The sequence below is a fragment of the Cyanistes caeruleus genome, chromosome 18 (genome assembly GCF_971803275.1).
Source record: "Cyanistes caeruleus chromosome 18, bCyaCae1.hap1.1, whole genome shotgun sequence".
In the NCBI taxonomy this organism is placed as follows: Eukaryota; Metazoa; Chordata; class Aves; order Passeriformes; family Paridae; genus Cyanistes; species Cyanistes caeruleus.
Genome location: NC_141718.1, coordinates 12,555,924 through 12,571,163, shown reverse-complemented (window position 1 = coordinate 12,571,163; position 15,240 = coordinate 12,555,924). Strand labels below are relative to the sequence as shown.

At 64.6% G+C, this 15,240-nt stretch overlaps 3 protein-coding genes across 3 annotated transcripts; 1 reads left to right on the top strand and 2 right to left on the bottom strand.

The window, feature by feature from the left end:
- Nucleotides 1-171: 171 nt before the first annotated feature.
- MTFP1 (mitochondrial fission process 1) lies at nt 172-2,555 on the bottom strand. The gene is made up of 4 exons (XM_086856637.1): nt 2,230-2,555; nt 1,043-1,170; nt 748-971; nt 172-378 (listed from the first exon to the last, which is right to left on the bottom strand). Exons 1-4 carry the CDS (start codon nt 2,345-2,347, stop codon nt 303-305), a joined length of 546 nt encoding a protein of 181 aa, XP_086712763.1. The 5' UTR covers nt 2,348-2,555; the 3' UTR covers nt 172-302.
- A 499-nt stretch (nt 2,556-3,054) lies between these two features.
- Nucleotides 3,055-8,204, bottom strand: SEC14L2 (SEC14 like lipid binding 2). Its single transcript, XM_086856632.1, has 12 exons — nt 8,091-8,204; nt 5,953-6,028; nt 5,825-5,868; nt 5,611-5,670; nt 5,320-5,508; nt 4,530-4,625; nt 4,327-4,387; nt 4,169-4,252; nt 3,947-4,053; nt 3,732-3,871; nt 3,452-3,621; nt 3,055-3,369 (listed from the first exon to the last, which is right to left on the bottom strand). The coding sequence occupies exons 1-12, from the start codon at nt 8,142-8,144 to the stop codon at nt 3,239-3,241; spliced, it is 1,212 nt and encodes a 403-aa protein (XP_086712758.1). The 5' UTR covers nt 8,145-8,204; the 3' UTR covers nt 3,055-3,238.
- A 2,873-nt stretch (nt 8,205-11,077) lies between these two features.
- Nucleotides 11,078-15,150, top strand: RNF215 (ring finger protein 215). The gene is made up of 10 exons (XM_086856624.1): nt 11,078-11,353; nt 11,965-12,096; nt 12,440-12,511; nt 12,585-12,670; nt 13,328-13,382; nt 13,607-13,711; nt 13,791-13,907; nt 13,989-14,126; nt 14,265-14,367; nt 14,481-15,150. Exons 1-10 carry the CDS (start codon nt 11,078-11,080, stop codon nt 14,501-14,503), a joined length of 1,107 nt encoding a protein of 368 aa, XP_086712750.1. The 3' UTR covers nt 14,504-15,150.
- Nucleotides 15,151-15,240: the final 90 nt, after the last annotated feature.

Here is a 15,240-nt window from a genome sequence, read left to right as displayed (position 1 = left end):
CTGTAGAGATGGAGATGTTCCATGGTAGGGACAGCAGGGCTGCTCAGGGCAGGCAGAGACCTCCTCTCCCAGCTGGAGTTCCCTGAGCTTTTGGGACCCACCCAGACCCATGTGTCCCCCAGGAGAAGACATCACCTGGCCATGGTGGCACCCCAGCATCACCCATCGGGGTCATGTTTGAAATGGTTTATTAGGACCAGTGTGGGGCAGGGTGGCCACTCTGGGGGTCACCAGAGTGAGGGGTCACAGTAGGTGGGTCAGAGCAGCATGCCTCAGTTTCCCCAGAGCGCGTGGGGCGGTGCTCAGTGGGACGTCGGGGGCTCTCCTGGTGTCCTGTAAAGCTTGCGGAGGCTGGAATCCATCAGGAAATCCACAGTCCTGCGGCAGGAGAGAGTGTCAGGGGGTCCCGGGGGTGTGTCTCTGGGGCAGTGGATGTGATGTGGGATGGGTGGGGCTGTCCTTAATATCCCCTGAGACACCAGCACCACCAAAACCAGGTTTAGCACAGCCTCACTGCGCTAATCCCGGCTCAGCTCCGGATAATCCCCATCCTGGCAGGGACATGTCCTGGCTGGACCCCAGCAAAGCCCCTTTGGAGCGGAGACATCCCATCACCACCCCCTGCTCCCAGCTCCAAGCCCAGATTGGGCCTTGTCTCCAAGGAGACAAATGTGCTCCATCCCTCTGGGCTGTGGGAATGAGGTGCTGGCACCCGTCTGTCCCCCTGCCCCAGGGGTGTCCTGTTACCTGTCAATGGGGGTGATGATGAGGGGGATGGCAGCCAGCCCCAGGGCAGTGGTGGTCCAGCGGCGCACGGGCAGGGGCCAGCGGGTGAGGGACCCCAGCAGGGCCAGTGAGGCAGCACAGAGCCGGTTGATGGTGAAGCCGGGGATGGCCACCGAGGCCAGGCTCTGCCACACGAAGGTGTCCACCACGGCCACCCCCACACGTGTGGGGTCCTGCCCGTGGGCCTGGGGGGATACAGGGGTCAGTAGAAGGGTGGGGATGGGGAGGCTGGGGGGTGAGGAGGGGTGGCACTCACAGCAGCAGCTTTCCGACCCTTGTCGATGGCGTCGGCGGTCACGTAGGCAGTGGCCACGCCGTAGCTGGCCCACACCACCGGTACTGGCACCAGTGGGCGGAAGGACTCACCCACTTCGTTGGCGTAACCTGAGGGGATGGTAGGGTCAGGGACTGTCCCCATGTCACCTCTCCAGGGTGTCCCAATGTCACTGGATGGATGTTGCACAGCGGGTGTTTGGAGTGCCTGTGTCTCCTTGGACTCACTGCCAGCAGGACAGCTGGGCTGGGGGTGCTGCCAGTGCTGCTGTGACTGCCCAGTGCTAGTGACAGTGTTCTGGTACCTGTGTCTGTGCCCAGTGCTAGTGACAGTGTTCTGGTACCTGTGTCTGTGCCCAGAACTGGTCCTGCTCTCCGGTGTCTGTGCACGGTGCTGGGGGATGATGGCACTAGCTAGTGTCGGTGCTGGTGACAGGTACCAGGTGCTGGTGTGCAGTGCTGTCACCCTGTGCCAGGGCCTGCTGTGAGGTGCTGATAGCCGGTACCAGAACCCCGCAGTGCCCGGCGCAGTGTGCAGTACTTGGTGCCGTGTGCCCAGTACCATGAACCCGGTGCACTCTGTGGTGCCAGTGCTGGGTGCCAGTGCCCACCAGCACCACGGGCAGTGCCTGGTGCGTGGTGCTGGTGCCCGACACAGTGTGCGCTGTCACGTTCCTAAAGCATTCCTAGCGCCAGTGCCTGGTTCCTGCTGTGGCGCCTGATGTTGGTACCCGGTATCAGCGTCCGGTGCTGTGCTCAGTGCCCAATACCGCTGCCCGGTTCCGGAGGTCAGCACCCACTGTCAATGCCCAGTTCCCGGTGTCGGTACCCTGTGACAGGGGCCGGTGCCCAGTATCACTGCGCCATTTGTACAGCCGGTACCCGATGTCAGTGCCCAGGTCCCGGTGGTGGTATTTAATGTTGGTGCTCAGTATCAGCGCCCAGAGCCCCGTGCCTGTACCCGGTGTCGGTGCCCGGTGCTGCTACCCGGTACCCGATGTCAATACCCGGTTCCCGGCGTCAGTGCCCGCCTTCCGGTGTCAGCTATCAATGTCAGTGCCCGGTGCCGGTACCCGCTTCCCGGGGTCAGCGCTCAATGTCAGTGCCCGGTTCCCGGGGTCAGCGCTCAGTGTCAGTGCCCGGTGCCGATACCCGGTTCCCGGTGCTCACCCAGGTATCGGACCCACGTGTCCCGGTACAGGTCGGGCTCCTTCTGCCCCATGGCGCGCGCCACCGCTCCCGCCGCATGCCCCGCCCCCTGCCCGACGTCACAGAACCACGCCCACATCGGGTTCTGATTTGCATGACCCCGCCCTTCGGGGAATCGCGGGATGGCGGCGGGGGCGGGGCCTGAACGCACACGTGACCCCGCGGCGTCACCTCCCCTGGGGGGACAGTGGTGGGGCTGGCGGGCAGCCGGGCTGGTTATGGTCCTGGGGGCAGTTATGGGGCTGAGGGGGCAGCAGGGGCAGTTCTGGGCCTGGGTGGGTGATTGTGGGAGCGGGGGCAGAGTTATGGGGCTGGGGGGGGCAGTGGTGGGGCTGGGGGGGGCAGTGGTGGGGCTGGGGGGGCAGTTGTGGGGCTGGGAAGGGCAGTGATGGGGCTGTGGTGGCTGTGGTGGCAGTTGTGGGGCTGTGGTGGCAGTTGTGGGGCTGGGAAGGGCAGTTGTGGGGCTGGGAAGGGCAGTTGTGGGGCTGGGGGGGCAGTTGTGGGGCTGGGAAGGGCAGTGATGGGGCTGGGAAGGGCAGTGATGGGGCTGGGAAGGGCAGTGATGGGGCTGGGAAGGGCAGTTGTGGGGCTGGGAAGGGCAGTGATGGGGCTGGGAAGGGCAGTTGTGGGGCTGGGAAGGGCAGTGATGGGGCTGGGAAGGGCAGTTGTGGGGCTGGGGGGGCAGTTGTGGGGCAGGGAAGGGCAGTTGGGCGGGTTGTGGGGCTGGGTTGGAGGGCAGCAGGGGCAGTTGTGGGGCCGGGGAGCCACAAAGCGGAGCAGACCCCGCTCAGTCCATCCCTTTACTCCCCAGCCAGGCAGCAGCAGCGGTGGGTGCGGACCCACGTAAGGCACAGAGTTTGGGGGGGCTCGGCCCCGTCCGGCCCCCGCCTCAGTCCAGCAGCTCCGGGGCTCGGCCCCGGCTCCATCTTCCTGCGGGGCCATCCTGGGGGCGCGGTGCAGCCCGGAGGGCTCAGGGGCTGTGGTTGGGGGACTCCCCCTGGATCTGCTGGGCGGAGGCGGTGTCGGGCAGCAGCACCTCCACGCTGTAGCTCACCTTCTTGGAGTGGAGGAAGCTGTAGGTGTTGTCGAAGCGCAGGACATCTGCGGGGACACGGGAGGGGTCAGGGACACGGGGGACACCCCGGGGGTCCCCGCAGCGCCCCGGGGAGGGCTCGGCACTCACAAATGCCGGGGGTGGTGCAGGTGAGGGAGCCGTCCTCGGGCACCATGTGTGCGTTGTAGCGCTGGTTCGGGAGCACCTCGGTCATGTCGGCCGCCCGCTGCCGCTCGCCAACCTTGGTCTTCAGGTACACCCCGAAGCCGATGTCAGCACCCTCGGAGCGGAACTGCCACCTGCACGGAGGAGGGGCGGTGCTGCGGCCGGCTGGGGACACTGCGGCTGTCACCCGCTGTGGGGCTGGGGACACTGCGGCTGTCACCCGTGCCACAGAGCTGCCGCTCACCTGAGAACGCAGCCGGGGAAGAGGATCTCATACTCGACCTGGTGGGACGAGCCCCGGTTGACCACCACCGAGTGTTCATACTTCTGTGCCAGCTGGTCCCGCACGTAGTAATGCTGGGGCACGTCCCCCCCGTAGTTTATCTGGAAGGGATGGAGGATGTGGGGGTGAGGGAACTGCCCAGCAGCCCTAGAGAACCCAGGGGGGGACCCTCCTACCTTGCTGGAGCACTTGGGGTCCCCGTCAGGGTCTGTCAGCGTCCCCCCGTACTCCACCGGGATCTGCGCGGGGTCGATGTACTTCTGCAGGACCTCCTTCCAGTTGGCTGGGGGGGATGACACCGGGTTTGGGGGGGACTGTGAGTTGGAGTATCCCCCCTGGGTGGGGTAATAGCAGAGCGGGGACCCATTTGGGACACCTCGGGGAGGGTCAGGACTCACATCCCAGCACCACGACCTTCTTGCGCGTGTCCTCGCTCAGGAAGTGCTTGACCAGGTTGTAGGCCACGGGGAAGAGCTTGGGGGCTGGGGGCAGAAGGGGGCATTAGGGGGGTGTCAGCACCTGAATAAGGGGAGCAGGACCCCGGGGCCGAACTCACCCTTCACAATAAAGAGGCGCTTGAGAGACTCAGGGTAATTCTCTTCAAACATGGACAGGATCTGTAGGGCGGGGGGAGCTCAGGTCACCCATGCCATGCACCCACCAGGACCCCACCCAGAACACTGGGGGGTGCAGGGCACTGCAGGGATCAGGCCAGACCCCTGTGGGCCAGCAGGAAGGGGGGTGGGCAGGAGCCCTCACCTCCCCATACGTGTCCACAGCTGGCTTCCAGAGGTGCTTCAGGCCCAGGCCCTCACAGTCGTACACCATCATCACCATCTCAATCTTCTTGCCCAGCTGGGACAGGAGGATGGGGGGATCAGGCAGGACCCATGGGGAGGTCCAGGGATGGGGTGGCCCAACAGGCTGGTCACCCCAGCCAGAGCCTCCAGCCAAGTGTTGGTGTAGGGAGAAGGGGCATCATGGGAGCTGGGTCAGGGATTTGGGTTAAGGGACAGCAGGAACGTGGAGAGATGGGGATGGGCAGGATGCAGAGTTGTGGGGTGGGAGGATGAACCAGAGATGGACATATGGGGTTGGCAGGGACACAGTCCATGGTGAGGTGGACAGGACATGGATTTGTGAGGTTGAGGGAGATGAACTGGACATGGACCTGTAGGGCTGGTGAATGAGGCCATTGGCTGGAGAGATGGACCAGAGATGGACATATGGGGCTGGGGAGGACATTGGGTGGTGGGGATTGCTGGGACAAGGGCTGGCAGGGACACAGGCTGAGGGGGATGGACAGGACGTGGACCTATAAGATAAATAGGGCTGTCAAGGACATTGCCTGGTAGGGATGGACCAGAGATGGACACGCGGGGAGGACTTTGAGTCCTTTGATGGACATGGACTTATGGGGCTGGCAGGGATCTGTAGGGCTGGGGAAGATGATAACTGGTAGGGGCAGACCAGATGTGGACACATGGAGCTGGCAGGGACATGATCCCACAGGTCTGTTGGGGCCAGCAGAGCGTGGGCAGGTTCCCACCTTTTCACTCTGCTGGTCACACGCGTGCCGGAGCAGTTCACAGTCCCGGAACTTGTTCTTGATCAGGTCCTGCTTGGAGGCGGAGAACAGCAGCCCCTTGGCGTCCAGCGGCCCGATGATCTCGTACCACACCGGGCTGCCCTCCCGGTCGTAGCCGCACATCCCGCCGGACATGTACTTCCGAATCACCTGCGGGAGCGTGGGGGGCTCAGGGCACCTCACACACACCCCAGGGCACTCAGGGGGACGGGTCCCCTCCAGGGCCACCCCCAGGAAGCCAGGGACGCTCACCTCAGGCGGCTCCCAGGTGATGATATTGTCGGCATCCATGTGCTTGCGGACCTCGATGTGCTGCAGCGGGGCAGAGCAGGCCAGGGTGAGATTTGGGACAAGGTGAACCCCACGGGTGAGTCTCCCTTGGGGGTGGTGGTTCAGGGCAGGGGGTCCCACGCCAGGTATGTCCTGGCACAGTGGGGTCCCCCCAAAAGCAGGGTGCCCCTCTCACCTTGCGGAGCATCGCCTCTGCCTTGGGCAGGTCGAAGGAGCGCGCTGCAAGAGAGCAGAGATCTCAGACCCCCACCAGCCCCACGGGGGCTCCTGCCCCACCAAGGCTGTTCCCCACTTTGGGGTTACCTCGGAGCCATTTCAGGAGGAAATAGTCGTCCTGGGAGGGGAGGGAGGGCAGCACGTCCTGCAGCTTCTCCCGGAACTGCGGGGACAAGAGGGACAGTTGGTGAAGGGATCCCTGATCCTCCCCAAAAACCTCAAGGCTGGAGGTTTGTCCCTTCTTTGTCTCCCCAAAAACATGCCAACTGGGACTGGGACATTTCCAGGGGAGAAGGGTCACTCTGTGTCCCCTCCCTGCCCCACATGCAGCCAGGATCAGCGGTCACCTGGCAGGGGACTGTCCCCAGGCTGGCTGCCAAGCTCTGGGTGTCCCCCAGCACAAGGTGTCCCCAAGCCCTTGCATAAGGTGTGATTCTGGACTGTCACCACCCCGCTCCTTCCAGGGTGTCCCACAGGGACTGGTGCACCCCCTCCAGGGGATCCTTTGGGATGGATGGAGGTGGTCACTGTGTACCCCTGCTCCACTGACACCCCAGTGGGTCACAGCCCCCCTGGCAGAGGCAGGAGGGTGTCAGGGTGCAGGACTGGGGGGGTTGGAAAAGCTGGGGCCCTTCAGAGGGGTCCTGCAGGCACCAGGCAGACCAGACCCCACCAATGGCACCCTTGGGTTGAAGCCTGTCACCAGCAGATCATCACATGTCCCCCCGTTTCAGTGACGCTCCAGTGGGTCACAGCCCCGTGACACAAGCAGGAGGGTGTTGGGGTGTAGGACTGGGGGATTTGGGGTCCCCTAAGGGAATGTGCTCCACTACAGGGAGGGACCAAGCAGACCAGACCCCACCAGTGGCATCCTTTGGGATGGTGCTGGTCACTGTGTTCCCTGCTGTTTGTGACCCCCCCAATGGGTCACAGTCCCCCAGCACAGGCAGGAGGGTGTTGGGGTGCAGAACTGGGAGGTTTGGGGGACTCAGGGTCCCCTCTGCACGTGGCCCTGCTCACCCCAACGAGGCTACGGCTCAAATCTCCGTACCAGCCGAGGCCCTCCCCTTAATGAGCCTGATTAGCTTATCTCCCGCTGAATTTAGGGGTAATTAAACCCGGGATTAGCTCCTTCACCCTGAGACAAAGCCGGTGGTGGTGGACGAACGGGTTCGGCCACTCATCTCCCCCACCCGCCCAGGGCACGGCTGGCACCGGGCACGGTTTGGGCTCCGTGCCCCACGCCAGCCCCTGCCCCCCGTGCTGGCACCCGGCGGGGTCATCGCCCGCCCGTGGAATTTGGCTGGGTCTGAAAGGCAGCGATAAGATAAAGGCACAGGGGTGCGCTGAACCCCGATAACGGCTGGCACCAAACACGAGGGGTGGCAGAGGTGGCCGTGGTGGGTGACAATCACCGGTGCTGGGTGTCCCCAGGCCGCAATCCCGGCGGTGAGAGGAGGAAGTTTTCCAGTCCCATGGGAAGGGTGGAAGAAGAATATTGGGGTTCGGCGGGGCCCAGTCTGGTGGGACAGGCGGGATGGTCCTTCCCAGGTGGGCAGCACCACGGGGAGCTCAGCCCGGGGGCTCGGGGTCCAGGGTGGGATGGGGGTGGCAGGAGACTGCCGTCCCAAGGGCCCTGCAGTGAGGCAGGAGGATCCCGAGCCCCGGGGAGGATGGGAGAGCGACGGGGCCCCACCAGCGGGACGGTCCAGCCAGCGGGAGCCTCAGGAGCCAGCCAGGACGGTCCTGCCCTGGTGGGCAGTGCCACAGTGGGGCTCGGCCCGGCTCTTTGGGGTCCGGGATGAGGGATGGAGGCAGCGGGAGCCTCCCGGGGCCGGATTTAGGGGGTGGGGTGGAGCCTGAAGGCGATGGGATGTCCCAGGGGCCAGGAATCGGGGTGAAGCCGGTAGTTCTGGGCTGCGGAGCCCTGCGGAGCTCGGAGCGGGGGAGATGCGGTGGGTTTGGAGTCCGGGATGGGGGGGCTGGAGGAGGCGGTAGGAGCCCCCCGGGGCCGGGACTGGAGGCGATGCCGGTGGGTTTGGGGTGAATGGGGGGCTGTGGAGCCCCCCGGGGCCGGAAGCAGAAATGCTGCCGGTGGGTTTGGGGTGCGGGTGCTGCCGGTCCCGCGGCGGATGCGAGCGCACATCGGGGAGGACAGCCCGGGCCTGGGCCTGGGCCTGGCCCCGGTCCCCCCGCAGCCCCCCGGCCCCTCCGTCCCAGCTCACCTGGGCCAGCACCTCCGCCTGCCGCGGGCTCAGGTCCCCGGCGCGGCCGCTCATGGTGCGCTGCGGGCGGCTCTGCCCGGCCCCGGCCACCGGGAAGGCTCCGAGCACCTCCCCGGGCCCGCCCCCCGCCCCGCCCGGCCCGGCCCGGCCCGGCCCCCCGCCCACCCCCGCGGCCTTGGACCCTGCCCGACCCCTGCCCGCCCGGTCAGCGCCCGCCGCCGCCCCGGGATCGGGCACGGGGCGTGATGGAGGCATAGGGGATATGGGGGCACAGAGGGGCTTGGGGGCTGTAGGGGGGTATGGGAGACTTGGGGGTTTATGGGAGCTATGGGGAATTTGGGGTCACAGGGAGACACGGGGGATATGGGGAGCACGTGGGAAATGGAGGGCTAGAGGGGTATGGGGGCTATAGGGGTGTGGGGGCGTGAGGAGGGCCAGGGGGGCTTGGGGACTTGAGCAGGGGAGTGTGGGGGCTATAAGTGATGTGGGAGCATGGAGGATGTGGGAGGGTATGGGGCCCATAGGGGATATGGGGGCATGAGAAGGCTTAGGGGTTATGGGGAGTATTGGGGCTACTGGAGATATGGGGGCACAGAGGGCCTGGGGGGTATGAGGGGCTTGGGGGGTGTGGGGGATATGGGAGCAAGGGGACTGGGAGACTGTAGGGGTGAGACATGTGGGGTAGGGGTGCACGGGGAACAGGGGGTATGGGGGCACAGGGGACCTTGGGGAACATCGGGATTTGGGGGGGCAAGGGAGAGATGAGTGTAGGGGGGCTCCGGGGGTTCGGGAGTGTACAGAAGGGTGGAGGCCCTATGAGAGTTTGGGCAACACTGGGGTAGAGGGGGTGTGAGAGCACATTGGGGTATGGAGGGAGATGTGGCCGTGGGATGGGAGATGGTGATATGGGACAGGTGTCAGGGAGAGGGGACAGTGACAGGGATGGGAGGTGGAGCAAGGACAGGGTGTGAGTGGAGGGGGCAGGGACTGGGGCAGGGACAGGGATGGGAGATGGGGACAGATTGAGGGCTCGGGTGCAGTGATTGGAAGATGGGGATCAGGAGCAGGATGCCCACAGGGCTGTGTGTGTCCCGTGAAGCCGTGGATGTCCCATGGGTGTCCTATGAAGTTACACATGTCCATGGATAACCCATGGAAACATCCCATGAAACCATACATGTCCCTTGGGGCTGTGGATGTCACACAGAGCCACCTGTGTCCCATCTGTGCATGTTCCAAGGAGCCATTCATGTGCCATGGAGTCGTATGTGTCCCTTGGAACTGGGACCCATAGATGTCCCATGGAGCCACCCATGTTCTGTGGACCCATAAGTGTCCCCTGGAGCTGCAGATGTCCAGGAACCCAACCATATCCCATGAACCTATGGATGCTCCATGGGGCCATTCACACCCCTCACGTGTCCCCTCCATGGGGCAGCTCTGGCAGCAGGCGTCCCCAGGCCCCATTTTGGTGTTCCCCCGAATCCACACAGTCCCCCACCTCCGTGCTCTCCGTTCCAGGCTGGTTCCCAAGCCAGCTGTGCTCCTGGCTGTTGTTTATGGCACATCCAGACCCGTTGCAATCGGGATGTTTCACCGTGTGGTTAAACCGGCTCTGGCTGTGGCCGTGGGAGGAGAGACCGTGCCCACCCTGTGATTACACCCCCACACTTACAACATGGATGGGGACAAGAGGGACACAGGGACACGCCCAGATCCGGCCCACAGCACCCTGCAGCCATGGGAACTGGGTCCCACGGCCCCGAGTCCCGTCCCCGACGTGGCCCCTGCCAAAAGCAGGTCAGCCTGGGCCCATGCTGCGGCTAATCCAGCTGACAAATCCCCCAGAGGCACATGTGCTGGGCACACGTGGCCAGAGTAGGGCCAGGATGTGGCACTCAGGGGTCAGGATGTGGCACTGGAGGCTGCCTGGCACCCACCAGGCTGGGGGTGTTGAGGGGTGTCTGGTGCAGGGGCAGTTGAGTTTTGGGGTGTTGGTGTGTGTCCACGTCACCCAGCTGTGCCTTGGGGGTGTGCCCGTGTCCCTGTGTCCCCATGTGTCCCTGTAGCAACACATGTGGTGGACATGGTATCTGTGGTATCTGTGTCCCCATGCCTGTTCCTGTCCCTGTCACTCTTCTGGTGACAGTTTCCTGGTTCCTGCGTCCATCCCTGTCCTACTGTTGCTGCTGGTTCCCATTCCAGTCCCAGACTTTATCCCTGTCTTACTCCCATTCCTAGTCCCTGTCCCATCTCTCTCCTGATTCCCGTTCTCATAGTCCCTCTCCCAGTTCCCATCCTGGTCCTGGTCCTGGCCTTTGTCCCTGTGTTGGTCCCACTCCCTGTTCTTCCAGTGCCTGTCCTTGTTCCTGTTTCCCACCTGGTTCCTGCTTCTGTCCCCATGCCAATCTCATCCTTGTCCTTATCCCTGCTCCACCCCTGTCCCAGTGCTGGTTCCCATCCCAGTCTCAGCCCTTGTCCCTGTCTCGATCTCCATCCTAGTCCCCATTCCTTGTCCCTGTTCCTCTTTTGGTCCCTGTCCTTTTCCCGGTCTCCATCCCGGTCCCTGTCCTCGTCACCTTCTTCGTCCTTGCTGTGTCCCCGTGTCCAGCTTGGTCGTGGTTGTTGCTCCTGTCTCAGTCTCGGTCCCCACTCCGTGTCAGTGTACTTCTCCTGCTCTCTGTCCTCATCCCCATCTCCATCCCTGTATCCCTGTCCCCTGTCCTTATTCCGACCCTTGTCCTGGTCCCAGTCCCTTTTCCTGTCCTGTCCCCGTCCGTGTCCCTTTCCCTGTCCCTGTCCCCATCCCTGTCACTTTCCCGGTCCCTTTCCCTGTCCCTGTCCTCATCCCCATCCCTGTCCCTGTCCCCATCGCTTTCCCGGTCCCGGTCCCGGTGCGGGCTCTCGGGCTCCCGCTGCGGGCGGTGGGGGGCACGGCGGGTCCTCCCGTCCGGCAGGGGGCGCTGCGTGGCGCGGTGCGCGCAGCCATGGCGGCGGTGCGGGCGGCCCTGCTCGCCCCGCTGCTGGCGCTCGGCCGGGCCGGCTCGGGGCCCGCGACCCCCGCGCGGGTCGAGGTGGCCGTGTCGGGGCCCGGGGCGGCGGGGCCGGCCGGGGCCGGGGCCGGCAGCGGGGCCGCGGGGCCCGGCGGCTCGTACACGCTGCGCGGGGCCGTGCTGGGAGCGGGGGGCGGCCGGGCCGGGCCGGGCCGGGGGGGCCCGCGGGAGGAGCGGGAGGAGATGGAGATCCAAGGCCGCCTGGTGCTGGTGAGCGCGGGGAGACGGGGAATGGGGCTGGAGGGGCTGTTGGCACTGGCGAGGTGGAGCCCGAGGGCACTGGGAGATACTGGGTAGGGCAGGGAGCAGTAAGAGAGGGAGGGAGGGGAACACTGGAGACTGACGGGGCGCTGGGAGACATTGAGGGGCTGCTCGGTTTGGGGCTGGGGACGGGGGTGCTGGTGGCAGTGATGAGGGAGAATCAGTGGGAACTGGGAGATACCGAGACCAGTGGGCATTGGCAGGGCAGTGGTCAGTGTGGGAGGAGGGGTCGGTGGGCACTGGGACATGAATGAGGCAGGGGAGAAGTGGGAACTGAAGGGCACTGGGAGGCACTGGGTGATTGGTGGGGACGCCTGGGACACTGGGGGCTGACCAGGACAGGTAGCGCTGCTCGGGTGTGGCCAGCAGCAGAGAGGAGGTGCAGGGAGGGGCACAGAGATAGCGGGGGCCAGGCCGTGTTCCCTGTGTTACCCCAGCTGCTGTCCCTGTCCCCATACAGTGCCTGGCTCCCCAGGACCCCTGGGGACATGGAGGTGCTTTGGGGATGCCCTGAACCTTGGGATCCATTGCAGCTCTCCCTCTCCTTGCCATGTCCCCAGGTGGGTGACGTGGAGCCGGAGCTGGGCGCTGCGGACAGCTGGATCGGGGTGGTGCCCGTGGGCACAGAGGAGCCGGCCGAGGGCCCCCGGGGTGCCAAGGAGGAGTCCTTCACCACCGCCGTTGTCACCAAGGTGACCCTCTGCCTGGCCCTGTCCCCTCTGCCTGGCCCTGTCCCCTCTGCCTGACCCTGTCCCCTCTGCCTGGCCCTGTCCCCTGCCTGGCTTGAGGGCTGCTGTGGTGTTTGCAGGTCACAAAACTGCAGAGGTGTCACCTGGGGTGTCTCCTGGCCAGATCCAGGGGGTCCTGATCTGTGCTTGGTGGCCAAGGGGGTCTCTGACAGCTTCTGTCCTCTCTTGGGTCCCTTGTGACCCTTCACCCTGGCAAAGAGGTGCTGGGTGCTTCCTGCAGCAGGACAGGAGCTTGTTGGGGACACAGCCCCGCTGTCCCCTGATCGTGTCCCCTCTGTCCCTGCAGATGAAGCGGGCCCTGGTGCTGGGGGCCTCTGCCCTGCTCATCCTGGCGCTGAACCAGAACGCCATCCGTGAGGTAGGACAGTGCCGGCGGTGGGGCCGGGCGGGGATCGTGCCCCGCTGACGGCTCCGCTTCCCTCCCGGTACAGCTGGACGTGTCCCAGCTGCTCGCCAAGCCCGTCATCGTCATCCAGTCCTCGGACAACGTCACCAGGCTGCTGGGAGCACTGCTGCGGTACGGGCTGGGGTGTGGGAGGGGCTGAACCCTGCCTGGTCACTGCCTGGTCACTGCCTTGTCCCTCTGCAGGCTATGACACCCAGGGACCACCCTGGGGGTTTCTCACGCAGCCCATGGTGTTTGCTGGGGTGGTGTTGTGCCATGCCAAGGCCAGCTGGGGCCGAGATGTGTTTCCAGGGGACATCTGGGTCAGATCCAGCCCTTCCCCAAGGCTGTAGCCCTTCCAGGTTCCCCATGTGGTAGCACGTGTGACAGTGGCCTCACCCAAGAGCTTTAGGACTCTCAGTAGAAATCATTGAGACCAGTTATTTCTTGTGGCACCAGCATCCCCACAACCTCCATGGGTGTTTGTTCTCACCACCAGCAGCAGTGGGACTCTGTCAATCCTCCTGACATGTGGGACATTGGGATTGCTGCCATGGTGTCACACATGGGGAAACTGAGGCATGAGGTTGGGAGGAAGAGCTCTCTGCAGGATCACTGAGGGCTGGGCACAGCTGGGGAGGAAGTGTCTTGTTGTCACCTCCCTTGTCTGTTCGTCTGGTCCCCCTTGGTGGCTGTCTGGCTGTGTGGGGAGGGGATGCCCCTGGCACTGGAGAGCTGTGCCTGGATCCTGCTGTGTCCATGGAATGGACACTTTCTTTTTGCTCACAGTGGGCTCCGGGCTACGGCAAAGATCACGTACCAGGCAGTGCTTCTAGAGAACCTGGTATGTTTGTGTGTCCTCCTCTTCCTCATTCTGCCAGTGGGAGGGCATGACTGCCCAGCCAAACTTCTCTTATCTATGGCAAGCAGCTGCAGGGAGCAGGGAAGGGAAGGGATCCAGTGGGAACAGAGCAGCCGGCAGCACCAGCGTTCCTCTTCCCAGGACACGTGTGCTGGCACTGCTGGACACTGCTGTGGCCATCAGCAATGCCATGTCCTGCCTTGCAGGGAGTGACCCTCACGCTGTGGTCAACCTGCGGCCTGTCCCGAGGGGGCCTCTACGGGGAGTGGCAGGGGGTCATCTGCCCCGGGGAGAGCAGCTCGCAGGTGCAGGTACGGCGCTGGGGTTTGGGTGGGGCTGGGAGTGGGGCTGGGCTCTCTGGCTGCCATCCCCACCGTGCTGTCCCCACAGAAGTACCTGCAGCAGCTGTGGAACACCATCCTGCTGATCGCCCTGCTGCTCTGCACCGGCGTCATGGTGCAGGCGCAGCGCCAGTCGCGGCAGGACCTGTCGGAGCGGGACGCCGAGGTGGGAATGTGGGAACATCTCCGCTGTGCTCCGTGCCGGGGGTTGTGGGGTGGGCTCTGACCCTCGGCTCTGTCCCGGCAGCTGGACCTGAAGCGGCACATCCGGCGGCGGCTGTTGGCGCTGAAAACCCGGCGGTACCATCCCGGGAAGCCGCCCCGGAGCCGGGCCTGCGAGATCGACAGCTGTGCTGTCTGCCTGGACCAGTTCCACAAGAGCCAGGTGGGACTGGGAGGACTGGAGCCCACCCTGGGCCGAGCCTCCAGTCACTGGCTGGGACCAGGGTGTCCCTGCCAGGGTCTGGGCTGTGTCCCTGCCACCCGGCTGTGCTCACATGTGCCCTCACTTCCCTGCTGGCAGTGGCTGCGGGTGCTGCCCTGCTCCCATGAGTTCCACCGGGACTGTGTGGATCCCTGGCTCCTGCTGCAGCAGACCTGCCCTCTCTGCAAGCGCAACATCCTGGGTGAGAACCGCCCTGGCACCCAGCTGAGCCCCCGCTGGCCCTGGGGAACGGGCTGGGGAGGGCCTGGAGCCTGCCAGGCTCCCTGTGCCAAGGCTCTCTGTCCTCCCTTGCAGGGAACTGCTGCACGGACAGCTAGCTGGCCCGAGGACACACTCCAAGGACAGACCACGGCCGCTCCAGGGACAGGGAGGGGTCAGGGGGTGCCTGGTGAGCGGCACTTGCTGCCAGAGCAGGGTTGGTGTGGCTGTGCCCGGCACAGTGCCCAGACTTTGGAGAGGGAAGGGCTCAGGGCTCTCCTGCTGGGTGTGAGTACAGGGGTGGGGGTCCAGATGGGCAGTGTTGGGGAGGGATGATTTGGGGCACCCATGGGTGTATCGGGGTGGGAGCTAGGGCAGGGAGAGCCCTGTTCCTGCTGTGCTCTTGCCCTGCTCACAGCAATTTTTCTAAGTCTTGGGTTTTTTGTCTATTTGCTGGTGGCCGTGGCAGGGTAGGCAGAGCCTGGCTGCGGTGCTGGCCCCTCTGGGAGGTGGGTGACAGACCTGCCAGGGCTGGGGCTGACAGGGCTGTGGGGAGACTCACAGCCTCAGTGTGGGAGGGCAGGGGTCAGACACTTTATTTATAATAACTTATTAGAAAGGATGGCACGAGTCGGCTGCAGAGCCAACACAGGGCTTGGCTCACCCAGCATGGTGACTGGGGACCTGCTGTGAGCCCTGCCTGGGTTCTGCCCCACGGGCTGCAACATGGCACGTATCCATCCCTATTAAACATGGAGCAAGGCTGGCTGTGTGGTTTGTGTGGGGCTTGCACGGTGCTCAAAGTGCTGGGGAGGCAGCTCAGAGGTCAGGGCCAGCCTGCACCAGTGACTCCCAG

Bases quoted from the DNA above. Each gene is read 5' to 3' on its own strand.
- MTFP1 (XM_086856637.1), bottom strand. From the start codon at position 2,347: ATGTGGGCGTGGTTCTGTGACGTCGGGCAGGGGGCGGGGCATGCGGCG. The intron at 972-1,042 runs GTGAGTGCCACC...GTATCCCCCCAG, and splicing joins AGGGTCGGAAAGCTGCTGCT to GCCCACGGGCAGGACCCCAC. The intron at 379-747 runs GTAACAGGACAC...CTCCTGCCGCAG, and splicing joins ATCATCACCCCCATTGACAG to GACTGTGGATTTCCTGATGG.
- SEC14L2 (XM_086856632.1), bottom strand. From the start codon at position 8,144: ATGAGCGGCCGCGCCGGGGACCTGAGCCCGCGGCAGGCGGAGGTGCTG. The intron at 4,253-4,326 runs GTGAGTTCGGCC...TTCTGCCCCCAG, and splicing joins GCGCCTCTTTATTGTGAAGG to CCCCCAAGCTCTTCCCCGTG. The intron at 3,370-3,451 runs GTGAGTGCCGAG...GTGTCCCCGCAG, and splicing joins CTGCACCACCCCCGGCATTT to ATGTCCTGCGCTTCGACAAC.
- RNF215 (XM_086856624.1), top strand. From the start codon at position 11,078: ATGGCGGCGGTGCGGGCGGCCCTGCTCGCCCCGCTGCTGGCGCTCGGC. The intron at 13,383-13,606 runs GTATGTTTGTGT...CCTGCCTTGCAG, and splicing joins CAGTGCTTCTAGAGAACCTG to GGAGTGACCCTCACGCTGTG. The intron at 14,127-14,264 runs GTGGGACTGGGA...CCCTGCTGGCAG, and splicing joins ACCAGTTCCACAAGAGCCAG to TGGCTGCGGGTGCTGCCCTG.